This window comes from Ips typographus, linkage group LG8 (assembly GCF_016097725.1).
Source record: "Ips typographus isolate SLU linkage group LG8, UJ_Ityp_2.0, whole genome shotgun sequence".
NCBI lineage: Eukaryota > Metazoa > Arthropoda > Insecta > Coleoptera > Curculionidae > Ips > Ips typographus.
Window position 1 is genome coordinate 3673957 of NC_138429.1, and position 18026 is coordinate 3691982.

Below are 18026 nucleotides of genomic sequence, written 5' to 3' on the forward strand. Positions count from 1 at the left end.
TCAATAGAGAGTTATTTTTCGAAGGCTCAGGTTCAGCGATTAATGAGTAGTTTAATTAATTGGAGTAGTTCAACTACTTTACAGAAATAATTAGTAATTCAATTACTTTTTTTGAATTTCGACAGCTGTGATGGTAAATACTGAATTTAAAACACAAGATTACTTAAAGGATTTAATAGAGGGATGGATTATTGAAACAAAAAAGCAACTTTCATCAAAATGTATATCTTAAACTTTATTTACAAAAATACCATACAATCAAAATATTCAGTGCAACCAACAACAAATAATTTGTCCAAGGCCTGAAGCAATAGTAAAACTTGTAAATCCCAAAGTATTAACGTTAAATAAATATAACCAAACCTGGTGTGGCCCTTATTTTGTGACACGCTTTGGCAAAATCTTATATTGGTAAACTGCAAACTTAATATAACTTTTTTGCTTAACAATATGTACGTAAGTACAATTCAAATGTCCAATATAGTACAAATAAAGTTTTTTTTTTAGAAAAAATTCTGACAAGTAATTGTGGCTATATGTACTTCTCTAAAATTCAATAAGTTTTTCTAAATTGTGCTCTAGGTAAAAAGTCATTTTGATTATAATGTACCAGATACAAAAAGCATGTGAGCATTTTCACTTGTTTATTATTTATAAGGTGAACTAATAAAAAAAATAATGACTAGTTAATGCTATACGCTCACAATTGATGATCATAAATCCGTTATTGATATGAAATATTTTATTAGCCCACCTTGTGTAAATTTTACTTCAATAATAGCAGCTAAAGACGCCGAATGTTTGGCTTCCTGGGTGTCCGCATGTGGCAGTATTACACACAGCACTGTTTGTAGTTTGTGATTGGTCAAGAAAAAGCAGCAAGCTGAAAGCTGTTTTTTCTACCAATCACAAACTACCCACTCTGCTAGAGATTCACGCAAACGCTGCACAAAAGAGATTAAAAAAAACTGCAGTTAAATTAGTCAGGAAGCCAAAGTTAAGAGGGTTCTTAGCCTCTCAATGGATTTCTGATAACTATAACAAAACAGTTGACCGATTCATCACACACTCACATAAATATAGGCACTATTGGTTTTTAATATTACAAACCAAGAAATGCAAAGCTAATCGTGGTCCCTTTCAGCTACCAACAAAATTTTAACAAACAGCCTGTTTCACTTGGATGAAAATTTTGTTGTCCCACTCTAGAAACCTTCAAACTGATAACAAATTTTACCTCCCTGGGCGTCGTAACACTACATCTTATTATATCAACAAGTTCATTTATATAAACACTTCATGTAACAATATATACATATTTTTACAGAAGCGAGGAGTAATACGTATTACTAAGATCACAGCCCTATCGGTAGCTAGACAAGCGAAATTACGTTAATTAACCGAATTATTTCACCAACCTAGCAATCTTTATCCGGAAGATAAAATTTATTTTACGTCTTTCTGTACATTAAAAGTTAAGAAGGGGTAGTTACACTAATACTTCCACCAAATCGAATAAGGACCCTTCTAAAGTATTGCTTCGAAAGCCAGTGGGAACCACTTTGAAATTACACAAAAATTACGGTACAATAAATTATTACTTGCGATATTGTTCTAAACTTTAGTCAATTTTCTTATCGCTGCGAAGTTCGATTGTTTGAGTAACGAAGCCTTTGGTACTACCGTTAGAGTAGCACTCTTTGTAAGAATCGGAATATTCGCTCTGGATGTAGGTGTTGTTCAGCGTTCCGTTGCTTGGTTTCTTCGAACCGTTGGACGCTGAATCTTCTACAGGCTGAAATATAGAAAAATCCAATATTTTGTTGTCTCATTTTACTGGAAGGTTTGTTTCATTTATGCTTCCTTAACGTTTACATTTTGAGTAGATGTAGATTAGTAAATTGGGTTACTTAATTGATGTGGTTCAAAAAAAATCCATTATAGTTTGTGTTCAACCGTAATGACTTAATTATAAAGTGATGTGCCACATTGAGTTGATTAGTCAATAAATAGGATTGGCTTACCATGCACGCTCCTTGGTTTTTCTTTTTGGGTACTTTGCTGTAATTAACCTTATAAAAGTCAGAAAATAGGAACAAAAACATAAGTCCGTGAATAGCGATCCAAATCATAAACGTTTTCGGATAATCACACTCGGTAAACAGTAACTGAAATTGGTGCGCAAAAATAGCGACAAACTGCAACATCTGGAACGAAGTAAGATACTTTTTCCACCAGATGTACTTTTGATATTCCGGACCCATTGCGGAGATCATATAGTAAAAATACATCACTATGTGAACAAATGTGTTGAGCAAAGCGAAGAAGGTACTATGACCCCCTGAAATAAACGTTAGTAGTTCAAATGAAGTGTGTTTGGTGTAGTGGCTTACCTGGAGCGAATTTCATGCCCATCCATACTGAGAATGGCATACAACCGTGATGGATCACGTGAAGAGTGGATACATGACTGGTTTTCTTTCTTAAAATGAAGAACAATGTGTCGAAGAATTCCGTGAACTTTGAAATGTAGTACCACCAACATGTTCTAGCCATCTAAGAAAAGATATAAATTGCTTATTTTATTAAGAATTAAATGTTTACTTACTCGTAAAGCCATAGGGCTAGTTGAATAATCTACAGGTTGGCATCTAAAACTGTAGCTACCCCACCATCCGCTCATTAAATACTACAAAAAAATGATAAGTGAATATCTTTCAAGCATCTTCAAAACAAAATAATCTGTTGTTTTTACCAAAAAAGTCAATTACATACTCCAAAACATACACTTGACTTTTAAGGTAAACTTACTTCATAAAATATCCAGCTACTGAACAGTGTTTGTATCAGATTGTAAACAATTAGAACATTCCTAAGATTTAACGGTTTTCTATTTTCCATTAGCTTTGGTCCTAGTACTTTGGAGAAATATGCGTAGAATAAACATATGGCTAAGGTGGGTAGAGGACTAGACATCATCGGCCAGTCTTTTACTCTAGGATCTGAAAAAAATAATCCTCATTACTATAAAAAATGTATTGTTTTTACCGTCGTAAAGAAAGTACAATGGCACTAACCTAAGATAACCAAGAAAAGCTTAAGATTAAAAAAAAAACTAATGAGGGGTCAAACAAGGCTTGACCTATATGTAATTAAAGTCGTTTTTATAAGATTAAGTGTGTAATTGTTTACTGTAATGTAGCTTTTTATGAATATTAATTACTTGATTCGCGCTTTAACATATCTATGTGGTCAACAAGTGTTATAAAAAGTTTATTAACCAGAATTATGTTAAATAAGATTGAGGATTTTAACAAATTTAAATTTTAAAATCATTTTCTAAATTACCTAGATCATTAAATGCTGAACATTTCTGCGTCTAAATTAAATTTACACCCAAGTATAAATGCCAAAAACTGTGTTGTATAAATGTGAGTTGGGAGGCAACATGGGTAAATTATGTAAAGACGAAATTTAAACCACATATGTTTTCAAACTGTGACGTAATTTCAATTTGGTTTGATTTGCGATATACTCAGAGCTGTCGCAATTACTCAAAAAAAAGTAATTGAATTACAATTATCAATTATTCTAAAATGTATGAGTGTAATTCAATTATCTATTGTTAATCATTTTTAATAGAAGTTAAATTACCAATTATGTACTCCGGTAAAATAGTTGAACTACTCGAATTAATTCAACTACTTACTACTCAACTACTAAAAAAAGTTTAATGTACCTAATTAAGTTCATGAAAACTGGTGAAAAGAGTAGAGTTAGAAACAAGAATTTTGAATATGTTATTCAGCATTTAATTCCCTACAATTATTAGCAACAAAAATTGTATTGAATTACTATAAAAGAAGTTCATCTACTGAATAAACTGTAACATCAATTACCAATTGCAACTAGTTTTGTTTAGAAGTTAAAAAATTAATTACAATTTTTGTGTTTGAAAAGTAATTCAATTATAAGTAGAAAAATGAAAATCAAGTAATCCAAGTATTGTCAGCTCTGGATATACTCTAAGGTTCTCTTTGAAGAAACTTTTGATAAAACATGTTTCGTCAAAATTGTTAAAATTTTGCTGTAATGCAATTGAATCATTTATCTGCTCTGTCATTAATAACCTCCGAACTCCACTATTGTTAAGCAAAACTAATCCGCCACGTGTAAAGTGCCACTATAATGTTGTTCCTAATAATATTCTGTTTACGTTAAAAGTGACATTACAATGACAAAACAAATTTTTGCATCCTTGAAGATGAGTCTTCATTATTCCAGTTAATTTAAATTCCATTCTTAGTATAGGAGAGAAAGAATCAGGGTTCTACAATCATATTCAAAATAACCAGTAAGCGAATAAATTATTTAAAAAAATACTTGGAATTCATGGTAGATGAATGGCTATTCAAATGATTAAGGAATATTTTAGAATAATTATCAAAATAAAGAAATTAAAATTCGCTAACGGAATACGTCATGGGGTCCACAACAAAGCAAGGACGCAAAAAGGGTCTAGTTTACGGAAAAATCCAAATCCAGCTATTGTGATTTTTATTTTGATTTTAAAACCAGAAATACAATCAACATTTTTAACCTTAACCTTAACTTATGACATAGTGAATTTGCGCAGCACCAGAAGTTACCTGGTTGATATCTGCTCTTATCAATGTTTATAATTATTATGATTATGGAAGATTAACTATAATTAACCAGAATAATAATGTGGCCTGACTTTTTGAGATAAAAATTCATCGTATTGAGTTTCAAAAGTGTTAAACACCGCTACAAATAATGGAAAGTGTGAAATGATACTTCCTGATTTATAATGTGCGTACCTTCACGTCTTCAATGTTAACGGACATTTAAATGAGATCTCTAAAACGATACGCACAATACATACGAAATGCAAGCCATAATGAACCCTACAGGTTTCACCATCAGGCCTACTTTTACCATGTTACTTTGGGGATGGCCGTGTAGATATTTTAAATCAATAAGGTCTATGAACTTGGGGAACAACTTTATTAGTGTGCGTCGTAGACTCCTAGCAAATTGATCCCCTATAATCAAATCGAAAACTTAATATCAACATAAGGAAGCCAATTGCATCTAAGATTGATTGATTTGCGGAATTAATAAAAAAACAGTTTTTTGCCGATATTTTAAATGTACCTAATTACAATATTGGTTTTTTCCTGTGCACCATAAACAACATATTTTGCGTACCTGATTGCGTCAGGAGAAATGACGTTCGTATTAAACAGATGCCCCCTGCATTAAATGTCAATTAGAGCTAGAAATTCATTGGATCTAGATATTTTAGAAGCTCTATTTAAAAATTTAAATGTGCGCTTTGCGCTTCATTCAAATCAAATAAGACACAATCCGACAACCCCGCAGAAAATTGACGTTTACGCTGTTAATTTGACCTTTGACATTTCAATAAAAAATAGGACATAACCTTAAATAATTGTTTGTTTATTTTTTATTTTTTTCATTGGATTTTATTAATGTTTGTGCTTTTAAAATAATATAATATAATAATATTTTTCATTATATTCTGTCTAAAGTGGAAACTGTGGTGATAATCAGCTGGATTGGCATATTTTTTAAGCATGTTATGATGCAAATGGGACTCCTTTGATGGAAGTTTGAAGTATCATTAATTTAAAGGTGCCTGCTTTTGTTTAATTAATATGAACAGTATTCAAAACTAACTTCTGACAATACATTATATAAGTCGCTATATTGATGCTCGTTTTCCTGACACTAGCAATTAGGGTTTTAAGGACTATTTAAATTAGGAAGATTTGAATGTACCAGATTTAGATGAAAATTATCACAGTCCAAACTAAACTTACAACAAAGTGGAAAACGAGCATAACCACTTTATTTTAGATACGAAATCTTGAAAATTATTACAAACTTTTATCAACATTCAGTGCATCATGTGACTCTAAAATCGCTTCTAGCGTTTAGGTCACGTGATTTGAGTTGCGGACATAGTCTATACTTTTTATAGAGATTGACTTTGTGTTTTTTGCTTACACTGATTCACTGATGAATGTTTTTTCTGTATAAGTTTACATACTTATTTTGTGGTTATTTTTTACCGTTCTCTTTCAGCAATTAGTCCTAATTTATTATTATTACTGCCTGTTGTATTTATCTACATTTTTTCTAGTACACATTACAATTTAACGGAAATGAGAGTAAAATAGTAAATAGCTTAATAGTGTATAAGTCATGTAAATCGAGAAAGTAGAAGGTATAGTTAGAAAGGATTGCCAGCGAGTACTGTTAAACTCTTTGAAAATCCTCAGTAGTTTTAATGAAATTTATACTCTACATCCTTCCAGCTGACACTTAAGAGCTACAGGGTGGTTTATCTAAACAAATTACACTCCCCCTCCCTCTGTCCATCATTATACTAAAACATTTTGAAACCGCTGACGTGTGTTTTAATATTCAAAGCATTGGGAGAGGAGTAGTGTGACTCAATCTATAAACAAAAGTACATCGATTTTGTAATAATAAAAACTTGTAAGGTTCGTGCCGAAATCGATATTACAAAAATTGATGTCAATCATCAATTAGGTGCTGTCCTAATTAGGAATATAAGGCGAAAAACTTTACAAATAACACAATCATATGTTAAGCAACTATTTGTCAACATGAATAATTATACTATTTTCTTCTAGAATTTTCCAGTAGGCAATTTTAAGGGTTACGTCATAATTTTAAACTTTCTTCTACCAGAAACATTCCATGGAAAACATTACGTAAAACTGGTTAACCATTGGACTGACAGTATTACGTGGTGGAAAGTTGGTCAGTCGGTGAATGCGAATAACTTTACGGTGTAAGATTTAATTTCGGGCACTAATAACAAAACAAAATCGGTAATTAATTAAGTTTGCACGATAGGGACTTTGTACCGTGACTGAACTAAAAAAAAAGAATATTGCGTAAAATAATCTCTGAACAAATTTTTATCCAAAATATGACCAAAAAACCAGCTGATTAATACGTTTGCAAGAACGTTACCTCGAAGTCTACATATTCAGACTTAATTCATCAAAAGTCAAATTAGTAAAACACACATTGCAAAAACCGGTCAGACTTGCCCATGACCCAAAAATGACAGACGACCTTGTCTTAATTTGTCAGGTGAAAGCGTGGAAAATACTACAATATTACTTCATCAATTTTCACTCTCTGTTGCATCAAAATATTGAGGTCGTGTGATGTTTGTTGTTAAGACAAAGAATAGGCGATCCCTAATGCCCTCCGGGCCAAAATGGTAGCTGCAAGACAATTCCGTTGATGAATTTAATGATGAGCTTCGGGGCAGTGTAACCAAGATAGGAAAAATGAAAGTGACTGCCTTGGAGAGTAAAAATACACTCTGCGTCTATTTTAGACTGCATGTAGCGAATGAGCTGAGGTTTTGTTGTGCATAGGTTCACTCTCTAACACAAAAATGCAACAATGACAGCTAAAAAAGCAAAAAGACAATTTAACAAAAAACGTCCTCACCATACCATTTTTGGCTAAAAATATCAGAACTTCTTGAAATCTGCATATTGTTTCCACCAATGCTGATAAAGACCAGTTTGCTGAATAACTGCCAATACACAATTCTTGTATTCAACTTTTTGTAATACTGGTTTGATGATATTTTAAATCAATATTACTTACCACTTTTATTATCTAAGATGTTGTGGTACTGATCTATAACACTTGTCACAAGATGGGCCATTTTGTAATCTGAAACAAATAAAAAAGGTTTAATAAGTACACAAATCTGCATGTTGCTGTAATGAATTCCAAAAAAAAAACTTTCTTCTACATCTAATTATCAGTGTTATTAGTAAAATATATAGCAACTTACATAATGTGGAAAAATCTAATTACTGCATAGGCTACATGAGTAAAGTGTTGTATTCTTTCATTTCCGTATAGGCATCAGTAATTAAATACTGCATTAGTATACAAATGTTACTTAACATTAACACTAAGTGGGCCGAAGTCCTCTTTTCAGGTTTAAAAATGAAAATGAAACAACTGTAAAATAACTACATATCATCAATATACATCTGAAATAATGCCTGAAACATTCTGAACCCATTATGATTTATGATAACACACTTTCCTGTTACTTTTGTAAAATGGTGGATTAAAGAGAATTATTATGAATAATGATACAAATCAGGAAATTATATGTGTGTGAAAATTTTTAACCTTTATGTCCTAGATAAGTGTATTGTAAAGTCCAAGTTCTTTAATCTTCCTGTAGTTTTCAGTATTCTTCCCTAACTGGTTACTATCATATCATACAGTTTTCATACCAAACACTAAAGTAAAACAAAATAAACTCACCTTTAACAACAATAATCAAAACTTGTGTGTTACCTACTACTATTGAGCAGTATTTACCATGTTATACCTTTGTAAGTTTCTAACTATTCAAAATCGTCCACCAGCACGTATGTACTGATGTCATTACAAGTAGGTATAGCATACTTAAAATGAATCAATTTATAAAGCACCTACATAATTGAGAACAGGAATAATTGTTTAAAATAGTTAACTTTACTAATTAGTCTAGTTTAATCAGACAATTTAGTCTATTATTAGTAAAATTAAACTTGTACTACAAAAAAAAACACTGTATTACTAAGTAGTATTGACATCAAGAATTTCTGGGCCTACATTACTTAATGGTGCAGCTACAAAATGTTCAACTCAGCAATACTTCACATACTTGTGCATGAATTTGACCTCCCTCAGAGGCAACTAATTTATATGCAGTTTAAATAAACATTAAATGCATTTTTATGTAGATCAAGGTTGCAAACTAGTTCAATATGTTTTCAATCAGGATTACCCAGACTTTAAAATTAAAAACACAATTAATTGCATAAAGTATAAATTACTATTATTATTTTATGATGCATATTTAACACTTAATTATTTAGGATTGCTGAGTGCATTGTAAAAGTAAAACCAAGCAGGAAACATATAAAGATAATAAGAAATGTGAAAAATTTCTGGAATTGTTTATCCTGAGTCAAAGTTTATCAACATATTTTTTAATGAGAAATTTAAGTCATTGATTCACACTTCTATTTACATACACTACTCACCTAAAGAAATCTAAATTAAAATGAATCAGAAGCTTTCATCCATTAAAATAACCAAACATAAGTAAATATTCAGGTAAATATATCAGTTATATTTTTTGCAAATATATCAAATAACTTTAAAAAAAATGCTTAATCTTCAAGGCCAATGTTAAGGTTTATTAGCTGGTAAGTATTAAGCAACCTAAACAAAAATGATGTTTTTATATATCAACTAAACCTGACCTTAATTAATTATCGCGTCACCTATATTGTTATCAAAAGTGTCACACCATTACACACCCCTAATCATCAAATTGGTTCATTTTTTTTACTAAATAAAAAAAAATATATTTTAGTTTAGGTATTACTCCTCAATTAATAATTTTTACCCCTTGATGGAGGGAGGGAAAGTGCATGACGTCAAAATTACGTAATTTGACAGTTGGTAAAATTATATTTTTGTCAAATTACGCCATCCTGACGTCACATTCACTCTGCTCTTTCCTAAGGCCAAAAAGTCTATTAAGTTTGTAAATTAACATAAATTCTGACTACAGTGAGTATAACCAAATTAAGTTATTTAAATGTGATTTAGTTAAATCCAATTAAATGTTAGATTGCAGCAAGGTAACTAAGAATTATTTGACTGTGTGACAATGATTAATGTTATTTGCCATTTATGGTATTTCAATGCAAATTCACTAGTTTTCCCATTAAGCATGGAAAACACCATTATTTGGATGTGTAAATGGGGCATTAGCCAAAGTTACTAAAACAGAACATTTGTATCCTTCTCTATTAGAAGTCATTGAAACAGTATAGCAATACACTGAACATACAAATGGTCCTGGTCCAGACTCCAGGGCCTACTTGAGGCAATTAAAAAACATCTGTAACCATGGAGACTACCCTGTTGTTGATCTGTAAAATGATTGTGATTGGATGCACAACTGAAAATGAAAACTTGACAGTGCATGAAAAAACAAATGAAGATATTACTATTTTTAATTTTTTCTAACTTGTGACAATTACTATTATCTATTAGATTAGCCTTTAAACTATACTGTTTTAGAAAATTAGGAAGCAACTACAAATTTGTGGTGTAGTCTCTAGTGAGCAAAACATAACCTAATTGAATTTAAATGGAAGCCCTAAAGGGCGTGTCAAAATAAATGGTTCAACATGGCTAGGAAACTCACCTATTTTCAGCTTTAACAGGACCAAAACTACAAAAATGTTGATCGTAGAAAGAGTTTAAAATCACAGGTAACTTCCAATTTTCACAATTTCCAAATATGTAGTTATGTGTGTAAAGATATATCGAATTCGTCACACCGGTTTAGTCCCCAAGGTAACCGCGGTTAACCACTGTACAACTTCCAAAAAATTAAGATAAATTAACGTTTTATATCACTGCATTGAACACATTTTGTAATCTCGTTTAAATGCTTAAGATTTAGTCAATTATTTCTTAAATTTAGGCGTGACTGTAGTCACACCTGCTGCTACGACGGCGGTAGCGTTATGCACCGTATTCCGAATCCGACAGCGGACTCCTCGTCTCAACGAACCGTTTTGACTTCAGTTATATCCCGCTAGTCTTTCTACGAAACATGAATACAAACAGGCGACTGTGTTGAGGTATGTTCAAATAATATTCTTATGGGGGTCGTCCGTCTATCATTTTATAGTTGATAGTATAGAGTCATAGTGTCAGAGTAATTGGACTTGGCCACGGAAAATCCCGAGTCGTTTTCCTCGTTCGCCAATAATCTATTGCCCCGCGCATGAACTAAATTTCATATTTTAAGTTACCTCTCTTCAAAATGTTTGTGTAAAAGGGAACAGAATAATCATATCAACCATACTGAATACCCTTTTCAATTCTACCATTCTCCAACTCGTAAATGACCTTCCATGTAAAAGTCAAAATCTTCCATGTCCAATCCATTGTAAAATTAGCCACGATTCATAAACATTACATGACCCTTCTAGTATGTGTGTTAATTAATACTCATTTGTCCCGTTCCACAATATTTCGAAAAGAAGAATTGTCAAGATTTATATTATAGGTTATGTTTTTGTTTTGAAATAGTGACATTGAAAAAATGTTCACTTAAATAATTATTGTATTCATTTTGAATATTCCAGGTTCCAGGTGGTTTTAATATAGGTCAAAATGGCTAAAGTACAGGCCAATTTCTCCATGTATCAAAACAATTTAAACATTCCCCAGGAGTTGAAAGTGAAGCCTTTAGCCTTAATAGGACTGTCTGGCCTAGATATAGTGAACAATGCAGTTCACAAGTCAATCTGGGAAACATTCAACAACAGAACAGACAAACTACCAGTTCTTTACCAGCTCATCAGCAACACCCATAAATTTCCTATTATTAAGCCCAAAAGAAACTCTTATGACTGGTATATTCCCAAGGGCATCCTGAAAAAGAACTGGATTGGAAAATATCTTCAGGAAGTACCAGCAGTTATAGTTGTATTCTTTGACTTAGACTGGAATGATAATTCCTGGAATGAGAAAATGATTGAATGTGCTTCAAAGGTTCAGTCAATGAGGTAAGATGGTTATTTTTGTTAAAATAATCAATTTTACAGAACATACTACATAAACATTATGTTTAAATGATACTAATGACAATTTAAGATACTCAGATTAAGGAAGATAGACAGTAATTATTATTCGAGTGTGTTTATGTCTTTCCATTGTTTTATGTCAGAAAAATAAAGTTGTATAAAATCAAATAAAAGTATCTTCGATCTCTTTGACCAGTTTATAAAGGGATAAAGGAAGCTGTAGAAGTTAACAATTTTGCCCTTGGCCTTGTATTAATTTGGACTTATCTGAATATACAAATTACATTTTACAACATCTTTTGCCACAAATGTTTTCTCTTAATGGCTTTAGTGAGTCACTTAGTTGCTTAATTGTGACTTTGTAATTTAATTATACAATTAAGTATTTGAGGATTGGGGTTTGCCCCCCTTGCAACAAATTAACAAATTACTACTTAATTTGACAAATAAGAGTTTATTGGTTGAATGATTATGACATTATTGAAATATTTAAACAGTTCTAAATATTAGATATACAATAGAAGTAATTTTATTTTTTAAGGGCTGCTTTAGAAGGTAGAGAAACTTCTATTGTAGTAGTACTAATCCAGGATCAGTTGCCAATACCTGAAGATCCATTGGCTGCTGAAAGAGCTTTAGCTTTATGTTCTAGTTGTGAGCTTAACTCACAATCTTTGTATGTGCTGCCACACGGACAACATTTAATGGTGAGTGTTCTGGTACAATATTGTCCCAAAAAATAATTTTAAAAATCACAGGGATACACAGTTAGACTTGAAAAAGCTTTTGCGGACATTTGCCGTAATTATTATTATAATAGAATAAAAAATATAAAAATGCATAAAGAGCATTTGAATAAAAATTCCCATCAAAGTTTGTTTGTTAGACATCAGTTTAAAATGGCTTTTTTTAATGAGTTAAAGCAGGATATACACTCAGCTCACAAGTAAGTGTACCAAATTATTGAATTGATGAACACTGAAACTACCACATTTTAGACACTACACTTTAGCCTACAACAACCTAGCAGAAATTAGAATAGTTGATACAAACGCCCTGGAAATCAGAACAATAGCAGGCTTCATTAACTACAAAATATGCAAATTACTGTTTGCTTTAAGCTTACCTAGAGATGCCATTTCACAATTTAAGGGTCATATTGAAAAATTTAAAAATCGAATTGGGTTTCAAGAACTTGTCTTTGAGCACCAGGCCTGGTTGTCCAAACAGTAAGTCTTGTTGATTGGTTTGGTGTGAGGTTTGAACACATTTTTTTAGATACGAAATATTTGCTGAAATTTTCGATGAAGCCGTGAAATTAGGTCTTCCAGCCGTTCAAACTCAACATCCTGGAATGTACTATCAGCAAGCCGCACAACACGCTATTACCCGAAAACAGTCTTGTTATGACCTTTGTTCGGTACTTACCTGCTTTTTTAGTTAAAAATTATCATTTAAAGTGAAATTAAAAAATTTTATAGAAAGTTATAGCATACCCGCATCCGGATCCTTTGGAAGGAATGGATAAGATGGAGTTTTACGGTCAGAGGCCATGGAGACCAGGAAAAGTATCAACTGAACCTCCAGATCCTTCAACTGAGGCAAATGGTATTCAGGCATTGCAATATTTAGAGAACCAAATGAATCATTCGGTGAGTGATTAATTACTTTAACTAACCAAACAAACTTAAAAAAATATATATTTTACTGTAGAGTATTATAATATCTTTGTACGGCCTGGCTATAGCTCAGTTCAAAATCTACAAATGTCCAAGAACGAGACGCCATCTGGTATTGCAAATGGCTGATGAATGTTATAACTCCAAAGACTTTGGCAAAGCCCTTACGTTAGTCTTATTATTTTATTACTATTTCACAATTACTTGGTTTTTTATTTAGGTTATACACTCACATGCTCTCGGACTACAGAGAGGAAAAATGGTGGTGCATCATTTCAAACATACTTGAAAAATCACTGATTTGCGCATATTTAACGGCCAACATACAAGACTACATTTTATTGGCTTTCGAATTTCTTGGAGCGTCCGTTACCGCCGCTATAGAAGATAAACGACGAGTTTATGAGAACTTGAAACTCATTTTAAAGGTTTGAACTGACATTTACCAAGCAAACATTACCGGCATTTTAAAGGTTTTTTTAGAAACAAATGCCTTACGGTGATCCAAAACTATCGCACGATATCTTGCAAAATGCTATTATTTTGTGGCAACCCGTATTTGGAGGTGATTGTCTCAATTTTGATTTAGATGTTACCCAAATTATGACTTGTATTGAAGTAAAGTCAAGATTTGTAAAAACCACCTTTGAAATTGATCACCAGGTTTCTCTGGAGATTTTTGTGAGGTAAGTTTTGGCGGACTGAATGATCAAAAAATTTCATATTTATACAGTGTATCTCCAAAATATACCGACAATATTTTTCTTTTGGCAATTAGGAAGGTTTAAAACACTTTTAGAGGTCTATGGAACTTTCAAATGGTTCTAGAGGCCTCTGCAATTTAAAACAGTTATGGAAAGGTTTCAGACAATTGTAGAGCGCTCTGGTACTTTTAGGAAGGTTCTCAATAGCATTTAGAGTTCTATAGAACTTTCAAATGGTTCTAGAGACCTCTGGGAATTTAAAACAGTTAAGGAAAAGTTTAAGGCTTTTGTAGAGGGCCCTGGCACTTTTTAGAGGGTTTTCGGTATCATTTAAATGTCCCTGGAAATTTCAAAGTAATTCTAGAGGCTTCTGACAATTTAAAACTATTAGGGAAAGGTTTAGACACTTGTAGGGGGCTCTGGCAATTTTTAGAAAGTTTTCAGTAGCATTTAGAGGTCCCTGACACATTCAAAAAAATGCTCCTAGAGGCCTCTGCAATTTAAAACAGTTATGGAAAGGTTTCAAACCCTTGTTCTGGCACTTTTTAGAAGGTTCTCAATAGCATTTAGAGGTCTAAAGAACTTTAAAATGGTTCTAGAGGCCTTTGGGAATTTAAAACAGTTAAGGAAAAGTTTAAGGCTTTTGTAGAGGGCCCTGGTACTTTTTAGAGGGTTTTCGGTACCATTTAAATGTCCCTGGAACTTTCAAAGTAATTCTAGAGGCTTCTGACAATTTGAAACTATTAGGGAAAGGTTTAGACACTTGTAGGGCACTTTTTAGAAGGTTTTAAGTAGCATTTAGAGGTCTCTGACACATCCAAAATGCTCCTAGAGGCCTCTGCAATTTAAAACAGTTATGGAAAGGTTTTAAACACTTGTTCTGGCACTTTTTAGAAGGTTCTCAACAGCATTTAGAGGTCTATAGAACTTTAAAATGGTTCTAGAGGCCTCTGGGAATTTAAAACAGTTAAGGAAAAGTTTAAGGCTTTTGTAGAGGGCCCTGGCTCTTTTTAGAGGGTTTTCGGTATCATTTAAATGTCCCTGGAACTTTCAAAGTAATTCTAGAGGCTTCTGACAATTTAAAACTATTAGGGAACGGTTTAGACACTTGTAGGGGGCTCTGGCAAATTTTTAGAAAGTTTTCAGTAGCATTTAGAGGTCTCTGACACATCCAAAATGCTCCTAGAGGCCTCTGCAATTTAAAACAGTTATGGAAAGGTTTCAAACCCTTGTTCTGGCACTTTTTAGAAAGTTTTCAACAGCATTTAGAAGTCTATAGAACTTTCAAATGGTTCTAGAGGCCTCTGGGAATTTAAAATAGTTATGGAAACATTTAAGGCTCTTGTAGAGGGCTCTGGCACTTTTTAGAGGGTTCTCAGTATCATTTAAATGTCCCTGAAACTTTCAAAATAATTCTAGAGGCTTCTGACAATTTAAAACTATTAGGGAAAGGTTTAGACACTTGTAGGGCACTTTTTAGAAGGTTTTCAGTAGCATTTAGAGGTCCCTGACACATCCAAAATTCTCCTAGAGGCCTCTGGTACTTTTTAAGAGGTTTTCAATAGCATTTACAGGTCTATGGAACTTTCAAAATGGTTTTAAAAGCTTCTGGCAATTTAAATCAGGCAAGTTTTTCTAGCCACTTTTAACTTCTGGAAATAGTCTATGAAGTCTTTTTATTTCTATTTTTAACAGTATAAACTATTCAAGTTCATTAATTCCAGTAATTTTTGAATTTTTTAGGAGTACATCGCCTTTTCCTTTAACATTCACGCAAATATCTGTCAAAGTGGTGACTCCTACGTTAAGTTCCGAATTCGCCGTTGGCAACTTAGAAAACACCTCCCTAACCTTCCATTGCAACGAAACGAAGCGATTTCTAGTTGAATTTGAACCCGACGCTAAAGACCTAAACGGCGAAATTGAAGTAAAATCACTGAATCACCCAAAATAAAATGTATAACATAAAACTGTTTAGATTGAGGCAATCACAATTTCATTGGGAGAGTCCAGCGGTTGCGAAGCTACTTTAAAATTTACCGGACATAAGGGACAAACCGAAATACCGGAATTGCGCTACTTTAAAAGATGTTTGGATGAATTGGACTTTGATAATGTCAAAACAGTGCCCAAGGCGGTTATTGTGCCCAGAGATTCCAAACTTAGTGTCAAGTTTGAACACGCTCCGCCTGCTTTGGTAGGAGAATGCTATGAAATTTACGTTTCTATAGAAAATTTAGAAGCGTGTGGTATTAAAGACCTGAAAGTTGAGGTTTCCGCTGATGATGCTTCAGAAGGTAAAATTGGTTATTGACAAAATAAGGTTTTATAAGTGTCTCAGTTATTTTAGTTGAACTTTCCTCAGTTCCTGAAATAAAACTGGAAAAATTACCTTTTCTGCTTCCAATATCAAACTCTTTGCAACATGGCGCTAAAATCGTCACGAGTATTTTTATTCGAGCGAAAAAACCTGATTTGAGAAATATTTCAGTAAAAATTACATACAGCTTAGACACTGAGAAACCTGTGATCAGTATCAAGAATGAAACGATAGTGCTGCCGGTTGTTAAGCCTTTTGAGATTAGCACACGTTACGTCTCTGCCATGATGCAAAATATTCAGAAATTCTATACTGGAGAACAATTTGGATTGATGCCGATTATTCAGTTTACTTCACCATGGACCATTGAGATTCAAGATACTTCAATTGAGTTTGTAAGTTTTGTTCAACAGTTACTTTTTATCCATTTTAACCTTGCTATTTGTATTATTAAGATACATCCAGTAAAATCGGTGGAAAAAGAAGTTAACAGTTACCTAGTTGGACATTCTTATAAAAAAGAAGAAATTGCAACCGAACTGTTCCTTGCAGTGTCTGAAAGACAATCAGACCAAAATCTTGTCATTGGCGAATATAAGATTACCTGGAAGAGGTACTAAGTGTGCACTAAATTGAAAAAGCTTACATTACACGTGTAATTTCAGGGAAAAAGGTACTACAACCACATCGCAGGTTACTTTACACGGTCATCACTGCGATTGGATTCCTCTTAATTTAAAAATGACTGCGCCTGCCTACGGTTTTGTTAGGACTCCTGTTATAATTAAGTACCATTTAATTAACCAGTCATCCCATCTGGTGCATTTGGATTCAACAATGGAAGCCAGCGAAGCTTTTATGTTTTCCGGATACAGACAGGTTGTTACAACTGCTCTTTCCGTTTAAAGCTGAAATTATTAGTTTTGTTTTTTTTCTCCAGACCACAATTACAGTGTTGCCTTATTCGACAAAAATTCTCCAGTACAATTTGTATCCATTGTTGGCTGGTAGTGTGGCGTTGCCTAGGCTGTCACTGTCAATTCCAGAAAACAGCACTGAAGGCCCTGCTTTAAGGCAGGATCAGTTAAATCAACTAATTGAAAGGACTATTCCTTACAACATGTACGTGATGGTAAGTGCTGTTCTATTATTTAATGGTTTAGGTAAGCAACTATGTATGACTTTTCAGCCTCAGTTGAAAGGTAATCCAAAACTACCTAATATTGTGCAATTGAAAAATGTAACTGTAAGTTAAACATCCAATGTAATAATTATGTATATTTTTATTTAACTGTTAATATAATTAACAGCCACATAATTAGTGCTGTGGAAAGTTTAATAAAATATCCCTTTCTTATGTTCCTCTGAAGGTTAATCAAACATTCAAATAAGTTTGAATGTATAATAAAGGGTGTTTCATTAAGGATTACCCTCAGTCACATATCAGAACCATGTAAAGGTAGAGTTTTTAGAAAAAAAATATGTGTAAACGGTGACTCAAAAATAAGTTTCTTCTGTCAACTTGATTTTTTGAAATCAAAACCATAATTTTTTATTCCTACACCAAATATGAACCTAATGGGCCTGTCCCACAATT

The 18026-nt window shown here is 32.8% G+C and overlaps 2 protein-coding genes across 3 annotated transcripts; one reads left to right on the top strand and one right to left on the bottom strand.

Moving 5' to 3' along the window:
* Positions 1-209: 209 nt before the first annotated feature.
* LOC145732822 (very long chain fatty acid elongase AAEL008004-like) lies at positions 210-10755 on the bottom strand. Its single transcript, XM_081985332.1, has 7 exons — positions 10334-10755; positions 7708-7776; positions 2812-3002; positions 2609-2689; positions 2394-2556; positions 2025-2341; positions 210-1795 (listed from the first exon to the last, which is right to left on the bottom strand). The coding sequence occupies exons 2-7, from the start codon at positions 7766-7768 to the stop codon at positions 1622-1624; spliced, it is 987 nt and encodes a 328-aa protein (XP_081841458.1). The 5' UTR covers positions 7769-7776; positions 10334-10755; the 3' UTR covers positions 210-1621.
* On the top strand, positions 10636-17790 carry gry (trafficking protein particle complex subunit 11 gry). 2 transcript variants are annotated; one of them, XM_081985314.1, is made up of 17 exons: positions 10636-10775; positions 11286-11708; positions 12268-12433; positions 12485-12672; positions 12725-12955; positions 13005-13146; positions 13208-13378; positions 13440-13573; positions 13626-13833; positions 13889-14091; positions 15853-16036; positions 16088-16406; positions 16451-16824; positions 16885-17042; positions 17095-17308; positions 17370-17561; positions 17619-17790. In XM_081985314.1, the coding sequence occupies exons 2-17, from the start codon at positions 11314-11316 to the stop codon at positions 17682-17684; spliced, it is 3345 nt and encodes a 1114-aa protein (XP_081841440.1). In that variant the 5' UTR covers positions 10636-10775; positions 11286-11313; the 3' UTR covers positions 17685-17790. The 2 variants fall into 2 exon arrangements, with proteins under 2 accessions (XP_081841440.1, XP_081841441.1); XM_081985315.1 differs by lacking the exon at positions 10636-10775 and having other exon boundaries at positions 11219-11708; positions 16460-16824.
* Positions 17791-18026: the final 236 nt, after the last annotated feature.

Coding starts and splice junctions, on each gene's coding strand:
- gry (XM_081985314.1), top strand. CDS start 11,314: ATGGCTAAAGTACAGGCCAATTTCTCCATGTATCAAAACAATTTAAAC. Junction 13,834..13,888: donor ACTTGAAACTCATTTTAAAG/GTTTGAACTGAC, acceptor AGGTTTTTTTAG/AAACAAATGCCTTACGGTGA. Junction 17,043..17,094: donor TATAAGATTACCTGGAAGAG/GTACTAAGTGTG, acceptor GTGTAATTTCAG/GGAAAAAGGTACTACAACCA.
- LOC145732822 (XM_081985332.1), bottom strand. CDS start 7,768: ATGGCCCATCTTGTGACAAGTGTTATAGATCAGTACCACAACATCTTA. Junction 3,003..7,707: donor CATCTTAGATAATAAAAGTG/GTAAGTAATATT, acceptor TATTTTTTTCAG/ATCCTAGAGTAAAAGACTGG. Junction 1,796..2,024: donor AAAACCAAGGAGCGTGCATG/GTAAGCCAATCC, acceptor TCTATATTTCAG/CCTGTAGAAGATTCAGCGTC.